The sequence below is a fragment of the Crocuta crocuta genome, unplaced genomic scaffold, assembly GCF_008692635.1.
Source record: "Crocuta crocuta isolate KB4526 unplaced genomic scaffold, BGI_CrCroc_1.0 scaffold258, whole genome shotgun sequence".
In the NCBI taxonomy this organism is placed as follows: domain Eukaryota; kingdom Metazoa; phylum Chordata; class Mammalia; order Carnivora; family Hyaenidae; genus Crocuta; species Crocuta crocuta.
In genome coordinates, this window is record NW_027532842.1 from 73,758 (window position 1) to 90,378 (window position 16,621).

Here is a 16,621-nt window from a genome sequence, read left to right on the forward strand (position 1 = left end):
GGGGGGAGGGGGGATGTGCATGGAGGAGGATACTTGTGGGGATGAGCACTGAGTGTTATGTGGAAACTAATTTTAAAATAAACTATTTAAAAAAAAAAAAAAAAAAGACTGTGAATAATCCCATAAGAAACAGTCTTGTAAATTTGTTTAGACCAGTATTTCCCAAACATATTTAATAATAAAACTATTTCTTTAAGGAAAAAAAAAGACTCACTGCATCTTTGACATACTCTAAATGCCACTGTTAACCCAGAGAATGGCCTGCCCTTAGAGAAGTAGCACCGGCCTCAGAACCAGAGACACCACCTGGTTTTCCCCCTTAACTGCCGCCCTGCCTTGGCCACGCTGCCCGGTCCACAGCTTTGGCCTGCAGATGAGGGTCATGGAAAATTCGGAAGTTTCGATCTAAAAGTAGCATTGGAGTGGGTCAAGAAAATACAGTATATACGCACAATGGAAGATCATCTAGCTTTAGAAAGGAAGGACATTCTGTCACGTGCTACAACACCAATGCACCTTGAGGACATCACGCTATGTGAAATAAGCCAGCACAAAAAGCCAAAGTACTGTATGGTTCCACTTATAGAGAAATCCGATTCATAGAAACAGAAAGTAGAAGGGGGGTTGCTGGGGGCCAGCGGAGGAGGACAGAGAGCTGTTTAATGGGGACAGTTTCAGTTTCATAAGATGAAAAGAGTCCTAGAGATTATTTGCACAAACAGTGTGAAGACACTTCACACTACTGAACTGTACACTTATAAATGGTTAAGATGGTAAATTTTATATTATGTATATTTTACCATACTTTTTTATTATTCATTTATTTATTTTTGAAAGAGACAGAGACAGAGAGCAAGGGAGGGGCAGGGGGGAGGGGGGGAAGAGAGAGAGAGAGAGAGAGAGAAAGAGAGAGAGAGAGAGAGAGAGAATTCCAAGCAGGCCCTGCGCTGTCAGTGCATAGCCCAACTTGGGACTCGATTGCGTGAACTGTGAGACCATGACCTGAACTGAAACCAAGACTCAGACGCTTAACCAACTGAGCCACCCATGCACCTACCATAATTTTTAGAAAAGAGAGTGTTAGAGATGATCCAATCCAATGCTCCCCTGTTAGAAATGAGACAACATGGGGCACCTGGGTGGTTCAGTTAGTTAAGCGTCCAACTTCGGCTCAGGTCATGATCTCGCAGTTTGTGGGTTCGAGCCCCGCATCAGGCTCTGTGCTGACAGCTAGCTCAGAGCCTGGAGCCTGTTTCAGATTCTGTGTCTCCCTCTCTCTCTGCCCCTCCCCTGCTCATGCTCTGTCTGTCTCTGTCTCAAAAATAAATAAACTATAAAAAAAATTTCTTTAAAGAAATGAGACAACAGAGGCTCAGCAAAGGTAAAGAATTTGCCCTAAATCCAAGGTCATGCTTGCCACAGAACCAGAGACAGGAAAATCCAGGTCTTCTGAGTTCTTCCCAACGTTCATTTCTTACACCTACGTGATAGTGCACACCCTGTCTTCCTTCCTCCAGAGGTATTCTTCAGGAAACACGCACTAGATGAAAGCACCATGACACCCATGACAAGAGTCACCTTAAACAATAAACTGAAAGATTAAAAAACAAACAAACAAACAAACAAAAAACGCTGAACTCAGTGTTTCCTGAATGAGTAACTTAAGCTGGAAACCAACTGGACTTCCTACTACATCTCTTTGTGAAACCAAAGAAAATCAACCAAAATGACACATCTTTCCATTTGCTATTAAACACCACAGCTCCAACTGGCTGAAAACAATAGATCAGAAATGATTAACCATTTCGAATGGCCCAATTTGTAAACTGTAAAACGAAAACATCCAAGAATGGTCGAATTAAGTGAACTGAATGGATCTAAAATGGTCTTGAGAAATTTCCCCTTTGAGAAAGAAAATTAGACTAAATGAACGAACTGACAGGACATTTAGAATTCTGTCTCCAGTTTCCCTCATGAAAAGCCTTGGTTCTTCCTCGGAAGAAACACATGGTTTGTTTTATTATCTCTGCTGCCACACACTTCTTACACTATCAATATCAGTCAAAATGTGCTCACTGTCAAAGTTTTAGAAGTCAACTGAATTACTATTCAGATAGGAAAGAGATTGGTTACTAATGCATCTACCCCCACAGACAGCTCCTACCTTGGCCAGGAAAAGACAATCCCAAGTCTCCCTTTGATACACGTTTTGTTTGTTAAGTCATGACAGATTAGAACACTTGCAATCCACACATGTAATGCCTAGTTTATAAATCTTCATGAAAAGAAGATAAACCTCCTCAAAAGAATTTGATATCAAATCTTTTAAGAAGAAAGCAAAACAGGATCCTGTACTGGGTCAAAGACAACCGCCACCCACTGGGTCTTTCGAATAAAATGAACTGATAAGGATGTGCCCATCAGAGGTCTCGGCTGGAAGCCTGTCCTGTGTTTTAATTCTGCCCCCCTGCCCCCACTTACTAGCTCAGGCCTCAGCTTCTCATCTGTAAAACAGGAATAATAATTACAAGACCTATAGCACAGGGGTGTTGTGGGAGTTTCATTAGGTACTATAATGCTGAGGATGGCGTCTGCCCAAAGAAAATGCTCAATACTTGTTACCTACTGCTCTTTCCATCATCACCTTCCTTCATGTGAAGTCAACCTATACCATAAAAGAAATCTCACTGATAAAAGCAGTAAGGCCTATGGTTCCTCTTCTTACTTTGATTTGTTTAGGTTTCAGCTTGGAAAGGCTGCATAAAATATTTCTTGCTGTCCTATCAGGTGGGGTCTGGCACTGTTTTAAGTGGTGGACACACACATACACACACATGCACACACACCATCCTCAAAACAGCTTTTGATACCGGTCTTATTATCCCATCTTACAGATGAGGAAGGTGAGGCACAGAGGGGCAACAACGTCTCAGTGTTGGAGAAGGGATGTGAAGCACAGTGCCCAACTCTAACCCTGCATCACAGAGGACACAACATCACAAGCTGCCACAGGGTGTAAGCGGGCAAAACTGCAGGGTGAAGCCAGTACAAGGCCATGGTTGTGGCGGTACTGTGGCCTGGAGCACAAGCCCGGGTGGGCAGGCTCCCCCTGAAAGCAGAGGGAGGTCAGAATCTGGGTCAATGGCAGGAACCAGGAACCCAGAAGAGAGCCTGGGCCCAGTGGCCAGGTCCTAGGGGGTATCACAGGGCACTGGCAGCACCCAGAATTCGGATTGTATGCCACCTGATGCCGACCAGTGAGTGAACATTGTGTGGGGCAGGCCCCCAGCCCTGAGTGGGGCTGCCTGCATTCTAGAAAAAGCCCTGCCCAGGGTCCTGACTAAAGCACGCAGTAAGGCGAAGGGGGATGGAAGGCAGCAGCCTCCGAGCAGCACAGCAGGGCAAGTCCTGATCAGTTCTGCAGAGGGTGATAACCTCATGATCCCAAATTAATGTGGTTGTTGTTAAGAGCCTTTAACTCCTATCTCCAGGTTCATCTACAGACTTTGGGTGACCTACAGACAAATTAATTCTTCTCTCCCAGTCTTGGGTACAGTAGAAATTTTATCACTTCCTCTCCTCAGGGGATTAATGGCATTTTTGGCTCCATTGGCCTAAGCACAGGTTGGGTTAATGACATTTTTCCAGGGTTTTCATACCTTTGCATGAAAAATGACACTAAGATCTTACCTTATTTCTACCTATATTTATATATGTATTTAAGAGGATAGATACATATATTTCCTCATTTGAAAAGATGAGTTAAAACCTCTAATTGAAAGTGTATGCTGTAATTCTAAATTCATCACACAAAATTTTAATTCCCTTTTAATATCCCTTAGGTAGCACTTTACGTTCATTACAAAGGAGCTTGATTATTGCCAAACACATGTACAGATTCTAATGCACACAGCTGCACAAAATTACAGTGTGAAAAATTCACGGATGCAGGAAATTTAGATTCTGACTTCACCTTTTAATTGCTGTGTGACCTTAGTCAAATCACGTAACTTCTTTGAGGGTAGGTTTTCTCTGCTATGCAGCATACTGTGTTTTATTATGCTTTGCTCTATCATGCTTTACAGATACTGTGTTTTGTACAAGCTGAAGGGGTATGGCAACCCTGCATTGGGCATGTCTATCAGCACCATTTTTCCCCAAAGTATTTGCTCACTTTGTGTCTCTGTCAAATTTTGGTGATTCTCACAATACGTCAAAATTTTTCATTATTATTACATTTCATAGGATGATCTGTGACCAGCCATCCTTGATGTTACTACGGTCATTGTTTTTGGGATGCCAGGAATAGCACCCATGTAAGATGGTGAACTTCAAGGATACATGTTGTGTGTGCTCTGTTCCCCATCTCTCTCCTTGTTCTCTGGGTTCCCTATTCCCTGAGATGCAACAATATTGAAATTAGGGCAGTGAGTCACCCTACAGCAGCCTCTAAGTGCCCAAGTGAAAAGAAGGATTGCACGTCTCTCACTATAAATCAAAAGCTAGAAATGATGGAGCTTCGTGAGGAAGGTACATTGAAAGTCAAGACAGCTGAAAACTAGGTCTCTTGCACCAAAACATTAGCCAACTGTGAATGTGAAGGAAAAGTTCTTGAAGAACATTAAAAGTGCTACTCCAGTAAACACACAAATGATAACAAAGAAAAACAGCTGGGGCGCCTGGGTGGCTCAGTCGGTTGAGTGTCCAACTTCGGCTCAGGTCATGATCTCACAGTTCGTGGGTTCAAGCCCCACATCAGGCTCTATGCTGACAGCTAGCTCAGAGCCTAGAGACTGTTTCGGATTCTGTGTCTCCCTCTCTCTAACTCTCGCCTGTTCATGCTGTCTCTCTCTCTCTCAGAAATAAATAAAACATTTAAAAAAAATTAAAAAAAAGAAACAGCCTTGCTGATGTGGAGAAAGTCTGAGTGCTCTGGTTAGAAGATCAAACCAGCCACATCATTCCCTTAAACCAAAGCCTAATCCAGAGCAAGGCCCTGATTCTCTTCAATTCTGTGAGGGCTGAGAGAGGTAAGGAAGCTACAGAGGAAAAGTCTGAGGCTAACAAAGGTAGGCTCATAAGGTTTAAGGAAAGAAGCCGTCTCCATAACACACAAGTACAAGGTGAAGCGGCACTTGCTGATGTAGAAGCTGCAGCAAGTTCTCCAAAAGATCTAGCTGAGATCATTCATGAAAGTGGCTACACTACACAACAGGTTTTCAGTGTAGACAAAAGAGCCTTCTATTGGAAGAAGATGCAACCAAGGACTTTCAGAGCTAGAGAGGAGAAGTCAACACCTGGCTTTAAAGCTTCAAAGGATAAGCTGACTCTCCTGTTAGGGCCCAATGCAGCTTCGAAGGGGCTTGAAGCAAAAGTCAGTGCTCATTGACCATTCTAAAAATCTGAGAGCCCTTAAGAATTATGCTAACCTTACTCTGTCTGAGCTCTATAAATGGAACATCAAAGCCTGGAGCACATCAGTTACAGTATGGTTTACTGAATATTCAAAGCCACTTTTAAGACCTACTGCTCAGGGAAAAAAAATTACCTTCAAAATATTACTCCTCGATGACAATGCACCTGGTCACCCAAGAGCCCCGATGGAGACACACAAGGAGATGAATGTTGTTTTCATGCTGCTGACACAGCATTCATTCTGCAGCCTGTGAATCAAGGAGTTATTTTGACTTTCAGGTCTTCTTACTTAAGAAACATATTTCACGGCTAAAAGCTTTAAGAAACACCAGGTGTTGGTGAGGATGTGGAGAAAGGGGAACCCTTGTGCACTGCTGGTGGGAATGCAAACTGGTGCAGCCACTGTGGGAAATAGTATGGAGGTTCCTCAAAAAATTAAAACTGGAACTACCTTATGATCCAGCAATCACACTACTGGGTATATATCCAAGGAACACAAACACTAAATCAAGAGGCACCTGGGTGGCTCAGTGGGTTAAGTGTCTGACTTCAGCTCAGGTCATGATCTCACTGTTTGTGAGTTCGAGTGCTGCAACAGGCTCTGTGCTGACAGCTCAGAGCCTGGAGCCTGCTTTGGACTCTGTGTCTCCTTCCCTCTCCCTGTCCTGCCCCACTCATGCTCTGTCTCTCTCTGTCTCTCCAAATAAAACAAACATTAAAAAAAAAACAAAAACACTAATTCAAAAGGATATGTACACCTTTATGTTACTTACAGTATTAATTACAATAGCCAAATTATGGAAGCAGCGTGTTGACCATTAAATGAATGGATAAAGAAGATGTGATGTGTGTGTGTATATATACACACACATACACACACAATGAAATATTATTCACTCATAAAAAGAATGATATTTTGTCATTTGCAACAACATGGATGGAGCTAGAGAGTATAATGCTAAGCAAAATAAACTAGTCAGAGAAAGGTAAACACCATATGATGAACAAAGGAAACACCAAATGAACAAAGGAAAAAGAGAGAGACAGACCAAGACTCCTAACTATAGAGAACAAAGGGTTGCCATGGGGTGGGGGGTGGGGGTGTAAAATAGGTAAATGGAATTAAGAGCACACTTATCTTGATGAACTCTGAGTAATACATGGAATTGTTAAATTGCCACACTATACACTTGAAATTAATATAACACTGTATATTAGCTACACTAGAATTAAAATGGTTTCATTAAAAATAAAAAGAAACACATTTGTAAGGCTATAGCTCTCACGTGATTCTCTGATAGATCTGGGCAAAGCAGATTGAAAACCTCTGGAAAGTATTCACCATTCTAGATGTCATTAAGAACATTCATGATTCGTGGGAAGAGGTCAAAATATCAACATGCACAGGTGTTTGATAGAAGTTGATTCCCACACTCAGGGATGACTTGGGGGTGTTGAGAACATCAGTGGAGGCAGTCACTGTGGATGTGGTAGAAACAGGGAGAGAACCAGAACCAGACAGGGGCCCTGAAGGTGGACAGCATGGCTGCGATCTCGTGATGGAACGTGATTGGGTGAGGACTGAGTCTCATGGCTGAGCAAAGAACGTGGTTTCTCAACACGGAATCTGCTCCTGGTGAAGATGCTGTGAAGGTTGACAACGTAGGATTTGGAATGTTACACAGACTTAGTGGTGAAAGCAGCAGCAGGGTTTGAGAGGACTGACTCCAGTTTTGAAAGAAGTTCTACTGTGGGTGAAACGCTCTCACACAGCATCACGCGCTACAGAGCAATCACTCATGAAAGAAGAGTCAATCAATGAGGCAAAATTCACTGTTGTCTTAAGAAACTGCCAAAGCCACTCCAGCCTCCAGTAAGCCCACCCTGATCAGTTAGCAGCCATCAACATTGAGGCAAGACCCTCTACTAGCAAAAAGATGGCAAGTCACTGAAAGCACAGATGATGGTTAGCATTCTGTAGCAATAAAGTACTTTGTAATTAAGGTATGTATTTTTTTAGACATAACGCTATTGCACACTTAACAGACTACACTATAGTGTAAATACGACTTTTATTATGCACTGAAAAGCAAAAAAATGCATTTAACTCGCTTTACTGCAGTGAAACCAAACCCACAGCCTCCCTGAGGTGTGCCTGGACATGGGAATATCTGTTTTGCTTAGCAATAACAGGATTATTGTGAAGAACAAGTCTGAAGTGAAATGTCTGAAAATGTTTTATTAACCATAAAGGATCTTAAAACCAAAGGAAAGCATTATTATTGTTCCTGTGTAGGAAACCCAGAGTATGGTTAGAAAAGATAACACTGTGTTGACAAAAGAAACATTCCATTAAAAACATGCTTTTACACTAATCATAGGATTAAATAAATGAAGTCAACTGAGCCTTAGCTAATATGATAAAGGCAACTCACATTCTTAAAATATTGTTTCTCTCTCTCATCTGCTAAACTCATCTAGTGCAAAGCCGAAATGGTAGACTTTCAGGTGAGGTTCTTGAACACAAACAATTATGAGATAGCAGCCGCTCTGAGATTTGGGTAAGTTCTGTCCCATCTCCATTGGTCCCCCAGGTCTCAGCTCCTGGTCCCAACTGTGCAAAGAGTCTGGCAGTCATCTTCAGTATCATTACATAGTGCCACCTACAAGGTGAGGGAGACTCGGGCTCTTGTGACCCCGGGGACATAGCATACTACTTATCCCTGAGACTGGGAAAATGAAGCCCAAGTCTAGATGCAGTCACACTCGAGAAAACTAAGGTGTCCAAGCAAGACTTCCAAAATGTCTAAATCCATATCAAAATACTTTTTTGGAAACCTACTTGGCCTGCTGTAACTACTAAGGGATTTTTTTTTTAAAGCAAGCTTATCTAAAAAAATAAGATAAAAATAGAGATGGAACAAACCGTGAGAGACTCTTAACTACAGAGAACAAACTGAGGGCTACTGGAGGGATGATGGGTGGGCAGATGGGCTAAGGGAATGATGGGCATTAAAGAAGGCACTTGTTGGGATGAGCACTGGGTGTTACATGGAAGTGATGAGTCACTAAATTCTATTCCTGAAATCATTGTTATACTATATGTTAACTAATTTGGGTTTAAATTAAATAAAGAATAAAAAAATAAAGCAAGTTTATCTGTAGGTTGCCACTATGGATTAAAAATCTATGTTGACCAAAATTTCACTAACTTGTAAAAAAAAAAAAACCTGAGAACTATTAAAAGATGAAATCATTACAGCTGCTATCAAAGAAAATATAATGCATGAACATAAATGAATGAAAATATAAATGAATCTCAGACAGGAAGAATTGATTTGATCATTAGAATTAGTACCTTAGATTGCTTGACCTCTTTCTTTATATCTTCAGAAACCAAAGCAAAGGCTGGAAAAAAGAAAACATTTTTACATTAAAATTATCAGTTAAGATTCATTCTCATGTTCACAGTTTTGCTTAAAATGAGGAGGAAAAAAGAGTACTTTAATAAGACATACTTTGTTCATTCTTTTTTTTTTTTTTAATGTTTTATTTATTTCTAGGAGAGAGACAGCGTGAGCAGGGGAGGGTCAGAGAGAGAGGGAGTCACAGACTGAAACAGGCTCCAGGCTCTGAGCTGGCAGTCAGCACAGAGCCCGACGCGGGGCTCGAACCCACGAACCGCGAGATCATGACCTAAGCGAAAGTCGGACGCTTAACCGACTAAGCCACCCAGGCGCCCCATACTTTGTTCATTCTTAAAAGCAGCTGCATTTGCTGCAAACTAGTACCATGTTCATCTCTGGACCTGAAATTATTCATCGGTGCGAAGCCAACGTGCTTAGGCTACCAAGTTGAAGAAATACTACCTCAAAGAAACTGGAATCTGTGTACACCATTTGTGTCTATGGATAGAAACTACAAAATAGATGTGTACAAAATACAACTTCTTAGCAACCTCAACGATGCCTTCCAAGGCAAAGGGGAATTCCTGAGAATCTAGAGGGAAGCAGTACAAATTCCTGCTCACACGATCACAGCCAGGGCCTGGCAGGCAACAGAGCTAAATCTGGGGCAAGCTTTCAGTCTCAGGAGCTGTCAGTTAGAAGTCTGGTATAGATGATGCTGCCGCACGCAGGGGACAGTTCACAGAACCACTAACACAATGGGGCCAAGACAGCGAGAGGAACTAAAATCCTTCCCTATTTAGAATGATTCAATGCTTTGCATTGGGGCCCACAAATAAAGATAGCCCTATAACCCTAGAGACACATCTAGGCTCCACATTTATAATAACAACAACATGATAATAACACTTAGAAAATATAAAGCAAAATAATAAACCCAAAAGGCAGGCAGGTTAACTAGACAAGAAAAAATATACTTTAATGTTACATGCATTTCTCCTGAGGAGCTAAGAGGAAAGCATCTCACAGTTTGCTTTCTCCAATTAGCATCCCCCGGAGAAAATGGGCAAAGCCGTAGAGCAATAATGGACTAAAAGTGTCAGACAGCCGATTCCATAGAGTAGAAATGTGGTACAAGAAGCTTCAGTGGTAGGTCTCCTGTGGTAAGGGGGGAGGTGCTCCTGAGAGGCAGAAGAAGACCTCTCCCTGCCCCCACCCCCGGACATTCATTGCCTCTAGTTCTCTCCCATTAACATTTGCTCAAACAAAATCATCTAAAACCTATTCACACTAAGACGTAAATGATTACCATGGTTTAATTATTTCCATTTCCAAGATGACATCTCAAAAGGCAGGGTGAGCCTGAAACGTAAGCCAAATGAACTTCTATGTGTGAAATTTAGGTAACAGCAGATGTTACAGGAGGCCCTGCTGAGACTGTCTCATATAAATAATAAATCCCCAACTCCACCCCTCCTTGCATTTCTCACTGTGCTTTATTCTTCTCCAGAGCACTCAGCACCACTGACATAATACCTATTTATCTGTTTATTGCTTCCCTTACATATTAGTTTGTTGTAAGCTCTGTGGAGGCAGGAATGTGGTGCCCCATACCTAGAACACAGCCCAGCACACAGGAGAAGGTCAGTAAATATTTATCAAATGAATGAATGAATGAATGAATGAATGAGTGAATGCAAGTCTTTGCGATAGCCCTGGGATCACACACCACTGACAGGCTGTCTACTCCTTACACTAGGGAACATCCATCAAGCAAAATGAAGGAATTTAGTGTGTGTCCCCCAACCAATTTATTTTCACTACAATCTGATCTAATTTTTCATTTTATAAACACACACACACACACACACACACACACACACACACAGAAGGAGGCAACCAAAAAGCCCAAATCATTCATTAACTTCTAAGAAGAAAGAAAAAATTTAACCCCAAATACCATTTTAAAGTCTGCTTCTGGGTATTTAATTCTTTGGTTTGGTCTTATTTTATTTACCTCCAAACTAGTATGTACACATGAAAGCCCTCGAGAAGCTATCAAAAACAGAATTATTAATGAATATCATGTAAGGAAGCCACAACACATTAATCTCACTTAGCACCACAGAACTGCAGGAAATAGAACATTCCAACAGCGTGCAGGATACAACCATGGTCAATCTAAGACTCGACTCTGAGTCCAAAATCCGTCCCTGCCGACTCCATCAATTCTTAATTCCAAACACAGACAGTCAAAGCTCCCTGGGCTAGAATTCCCTCTTTTGTCAAGATAAAAAAAAAAACCCTTCTCAGCTTAACACGTTCAGTGACTCATCATGTAATAACCAGGATTTAGTCTTACCTCACTTTTTTTGCAGGCCAGATGGCTATGTGAAAAGGAAGAGTATGTCAACACAAAAGTCCTTTAGAATGCAGACTCTATATTGAAGAAAACATGCCTTTATTTGGTATTAGTTCTGAAACTTACTAACGCATCACCTTTCATAAGCGAGCAACTAATGTCATTTGAGTACATTTAATTCAGGGATTACATGAAAGGAAGACATTCCCAATAAATAAGTGGATTCTACAAATCCTCTTTGTCACAATCAAGACAGTGTACCTTTATTCAGGCAAGGCTTACCTAAAGTTAGGAGTAAACTAGATTTTAGTTCCCTCTGAAAATACAAAGGCCCAGAGTCAAGATATTCTTTTAAAAAAAACACAAAACCAACATCTGTCCCTATGACACTCTGCTGTGAAATTTTCCCCATGATTGAAATAAATTGTGTAATATTTAAAGCAGTAACACAGGGGCGTCTGGCTGGCTCAGTCAGTAGAGCATGTGACTTGATCTTGGGGTTGTGAGTTCAAGTCCCACGCTGGGCACAGAGCTTACTTTAAAAAGTAAATACATAAAGCACTGACATAAGACATGCTTTGGAGTTATGCTCAGGTATAAGAGCAAGTTATATCACAAGATAATCGTCACTAAATGAATATTAAAAAATATCTTTTTACCTTTTGTTTTTACCTTTATGTTTCCATAATCTAAACAAATCACCAGGGAACCAGATGCGTTTTGAAGGCACAACCTATGCTATACCACTAATAAAGCCAATCTTAAAAGAATGGATCCTTTATTAAATTCCTACCAACAAAATTCCAGCTTCCACACTTCAAGCATGTGAAGGAGAAATGGTGAAATTTGAGAAGAGGGAGAAAAATGAGCAAGTCAGGTAAGAAATTGCCGGTCACCTTCAAACCCCTAAGAAGAGCACACAGTGGTACTTTAACACTGCAAGCTCCAGGGATGGGGGAAAGAGGAAGGGATCCCCCCTGCTCTGCCAAAGGGCATGGCCACCTGAGGCTGGATGTTCGCTGTTTGGCTTCATACTAATTTCCAGATTCAGTGGGAAAAAATATTCTTGAAAGGTTGGCCTTAATGTGCAGTTGGAGAAGTATTCCAAGGTAAATCATGCTCTTATATGCCAAACTGCTGTTTAAAAGTAATTTTCCCTTTTCTATTTTCAACATGAATTCCTGTGAGTTGCTACAGGGAACTATATTTAAAGTGCAAATCAGGACGGGCAATAGAAATAAGACCTTTCCGTGATAACTTTAAATAATTCAAGCCAACTAATGTGTTAGCACACCTACTCTGAGAGATAAATCAAGATTTTACAACTAACCTGGGACTGAGATTTAGAGGACAGCCTAAGCCCTGGAGTGCCAGAAAACTGGAGAGGAATTAATTGCAATACATTTAAGCAACACTAATCAACTATCGTATCCTGTTCCTGGGAAGGAGGGACCCCACAGTCATGCGGGAAAGATGATTGCACCTCCTAACTCCAGTTTGTTCCTGTTCCCTGGTGTGTCCTCCCGGACTAACCCAGGAACAGGGATCGCAGAAAACCAGATTCAATACAAAAAACAAAACAAAAAAAACAAAAAAACACTAAGACAGGAAATCTTAGTGAGATCAAATGAGATCTTAGAAAGATCAAGTGAGATACTGCAGAAAGCATTTAGTGTGGGGCTTGAACTGTTGCAAACTCAGCAGACAGGGGCATAAAGCTGCCGGTGGTACCATGTCTGGGGCCAGTCTGGGCGGCATCTAGGTGGTCGGTGGTCATGGCCCTACCCAGAGGCCGGGAGGGACTGGAACTGCACGGCCCTCTCTGCCATCCAGGACGAAGCCACAGCACTCACAGGAAGCATGCAGCTGGTGGCCCTGCAGACTCGGGCTGGGGTCTCACATGGGCTCTGCCCCACTTTTTCTTCTGACAGGCTGTGGGAGGCAGCTTCACGTTCTTTGCCGTGACCTACTTACAAACCGTTTCACCCAGTGCAGCTCCTCCCTGAGTGGCTCCGGTGCCCCAGAGCTTTCCAGGTTTAATTCCAGGTCCTCCAGAAGAGGCCTTAAGCTCCAGGGTACACATCCCGCAGCCAATTTACTTAGTTCCAATTACCTCTTTGAAGATAATCCATGCCAGCAGCTGGAGGGAAACAAACAAATTCACCCAAACCCAGGCCCAGCGACAGGGGGCAGGGCCTGCCTTTTCTTCCTCCTCTTCAGACCAATCTACTGTCCCTGGGGTTGTGGCCATACTGGCCAGCAGCTCTATCCACCCATGCTGAGGATGGAGGGCCCCAGTCCCTCCACTTGGGCAGAGGACAGAACCAGCCCAGGCATGTGGCCAAAGACCCACAGTTTAGCACACATTATGCTCCTGTAATAGGTCCGGCACATGCTGAGTGCTTTGGGCCTTCGCAGCGATGGTCATTATCATTATGAATTTATATTTTCATTTGTTCAACAGAAAAGCAGAGGGTGTATTAGTGCCAAGCATTATGCCAGGAGCTGGGGAAGGTGAATAAGGAGCTGCCCAAAGAGCTAATGTGAGAGCAGAGTCACTTGGTCAACAACCAAGTATACAAGTGTCCACACTTGAATGGCTGTCATTCTAACGGGAGTCCCCAAGGGAGCACCTGGGCTGGAGACAGAGGGCAGCTCACCCAAGGGAGCACAGCAGAGGGAAGGGGAGGGTTCCAAAGTGGAGAGCACTGCTGGGGGCAAGCTCAACACGGGACCTGAGGAAGTAAATTCCAGGCAGCAGAGATTTCAGAGTACAAGAACAAGGAGGTCTGGAAACAGGCTTCTGCATCAAAGCTCGGTGAACAGTCCAATGTGCCCAGAAAATTGACATGTGAGGGGAGGCAGTGACTGGGGCAGGGACACCTGGGGGAGGGGAGAGACTGGGGCAGGGACCCTTGAGGGGAGGGGAGGGACTGAGGCTAGAGATGAGACTGGAGACAGCGGGGCCATATCATGAAAAGGGTCAGTGTTAGGGAGTCTCCTTTTATTCTAACTGCTATGAAAAGCTTATAAGAAAGTGAGTGCCACATTGACATGTGTGCCTTAGCCGGGTTTCTAGAGGAGCCTGCTGGGTGGGCTGTGGGGGTACAAAAAAGGGCACAAACATGCCAGCTAATGGAGCAGGCAATGAAAGATACAATCCAGGACAATTCAGATGAGGCAGTGCCTGGGCACAGCAGGCTGTGAGCAAAAGCAGGTGTTGGAGATATCTAAGCAGAATCCACAGGCTGAGATAGGTCCTACCAATGGATGGGGTGGGAAAGGGAGAGTCCATAAGGGTCAGTGACTGAGAGAAAGGAGTGTAGGTGAATGTGGGATTCAGATGGAGTGGCTGAGCCCACTGCGGGGCCATTCACCAGCTAGACAATAAGGCCCGGTGAGCAGATGTGTGGGAAAACACAATATGGGTCCCAGCATCCTGAGGTGCTGAGGAAACTCAAGAGGATCTATCCAGCAGCACCCACAGCCCAGTGTGGAGCTGGGCACAGGGGTCAAGAGGAGAGGTACTTGCCATGTCTCCACTGTACAAAGGAACCAAAGCCACAAGACTGGATGGGAAAGACAGGAGCCAGTGGACTACAACATTTCAGGGACACAACTGTAAAGAAAACAAAAAAGAATGGCCAGGCAAAGGAGAAGCTAGACAGAAGGATTTACAAGGTATTCTTTTAAAGTATTCTCTCCTTAAAGCTTCAGAGTACAAGGGACCGAGCTTGCGGTACAGGAGACCTGGCCTCCAGGTGTGGCTCCACTATGAAGAATAGCACGGCACACTGGTCAGATACACAGAATCTAGACTCGCACCTCATGGCATCAAATCCAGGCTCTGCCACTTAGTAGCCAAGCAACATGGGCTGGCAACTTAGCCTCACAGATCCTCTGCCTCCGTCCATGTAAAAGGGAGTGAATCTAAAGAGGGGGAAACTAAACGAGAATGCAGTAAGTCAGTGTATATACTGGTTCAGGATATTACCTGACTCGTGGGAAGGGCTATGGAGCCTTTCACTCAGGTGCCAAATAGCAAACTCGGTAAGAGAGATACGCAGTGCTGAAGGACACCAGCACAATTCTGCAAGCAGACAGACAGGTGGACAACTCTTGGGGTCAGGGAACCCCTGGGCCCCTTCCGTGGGTTCTGCACCACTTACAAGGTGATAGGCCAGTTGAGAGAAGTGACAGAGAGGGGGCCTGGCCTCCCCCCAAGTGTGGCAAGCATGACCATCCTCTTTTGAGCCACCACGTCCGCCTCTTTGATCTTACTCCATCTGAAACACACCTTCTGTTTTATCAGAGAAGTCAATGGAAAAATGGAGTTTGGAATACAAATTGTTTTTCACTTGACAACAAAGTTGGCCAAGGGCCCACATATGTTCAGTGCCAAAGGATAAACATATTTACAGGAAGGACAGTAAACAGAAAGAAAAAAGGAAAGAATGAGGAAATAACTGTATATTTTAGGAAGAAAAAGATCATTTGCTTCTTTGATTCATATGTCATTTAAACAAATAACGTGAAAACCCATAAGCCACCCGGGATGTGAAATTAAGAAAATTCCAACTCAGGGTTTTGGGGGAGAGATTCAAAACACCATCCTCATAAGCTTGTTCCATGTGCTGAGTCATAGGCGAGGGACAGATGAATCTCTGGTCATACAATCCACCCCAGAATGAAGTCAACCACAGAAAAATCAGCACCTTGTACAATCCCTTCACTTTGCAAGAGTCGTAGTTAATGGCTAACCATCCAGCTAACTTATAAAAATACAATGTATGCTTAAATGTGGGGTATCTTATTTTTGTAATACAAAAAGTGGTTTTAGAAGGCCTCCCTGTCCATGAATCCATGGTACCTACAGTCTGAGATGTTCTAAAGCCTTAGGAATCTGTCAGTTGTCCAAAAACCTTTGCTCTAACAATCCACCACTCTGTTGTTTGAGACGTGAACTCCCCACACTGCAGCCCCTCTAGTAGCACTTGAAAATGTGCCAGATGATGGTGGAACCAGAGAAAGTCTGCTCAGTTTGAATTCTGGGGTTCCTGGTTCCTTTCCCTAGGAGAAGAAATAACCTGACCAAGGCCTATCAGGCCTCAATTCCACACTTTGCTATCTCCAAAGCAGCTCCTTATTTTATTTTAAAGACAAAGCAACCAGCCATTAACTTTACATTCTACAGATAAGCAATAAAATCGCCCAGTAGGAGTCCCAGTATATACCTGGTTCTAGGGTGGGCCAGGCAGGGTTTCTGCACCCACTGGCACATACAACTTACCTGGGGCCTGGTTAAAAATGCAAATCCACAGGCCTCCTCTCAGATCTGCCGATATCAGAAAAATCTGGAGCTAGGACCCCTGTAATCTGAATTTTTACAAAGAGGCCCTTGACGAAGACACTAGGGTGGCTCCCCTGTGTGATGAAG

At 43.2% G+C, this 16,621-nt stretch overlaps 1 protein-coding gene across 1 annotated transcript in view; it reads right to left on the bottom strand.

Moving 5' to 3' along the window:
* B3GLCT (beta 3-glucosyltransferase) overlaps positions 1-12,961 on the bottom strand; it is a gene marked incomplete at its 3' end in the record, with an annotated part of 86,131 nt that extends 73,170 nt beyond the window's left edge. Inside the window, exons 1-2 of the mRNA XM_077745410.1 lie at positions 12,916-12,961; positions 8,774-8,823 (exon numbers count right to left, since the gene is read on the bottom strand). Of these exons, the coding sequence (XP_077601536.1) occupies positions 8,774-8,823; positions 12,916-12,961 (96 nt within the window). The remainder of the gene's footprint in view (positions 1-8,773; positions 8,824-12,915) is intronic.
* Between the last annotated feature and the right edge of the window lie 3,660 nt (positions 12,962-16,621).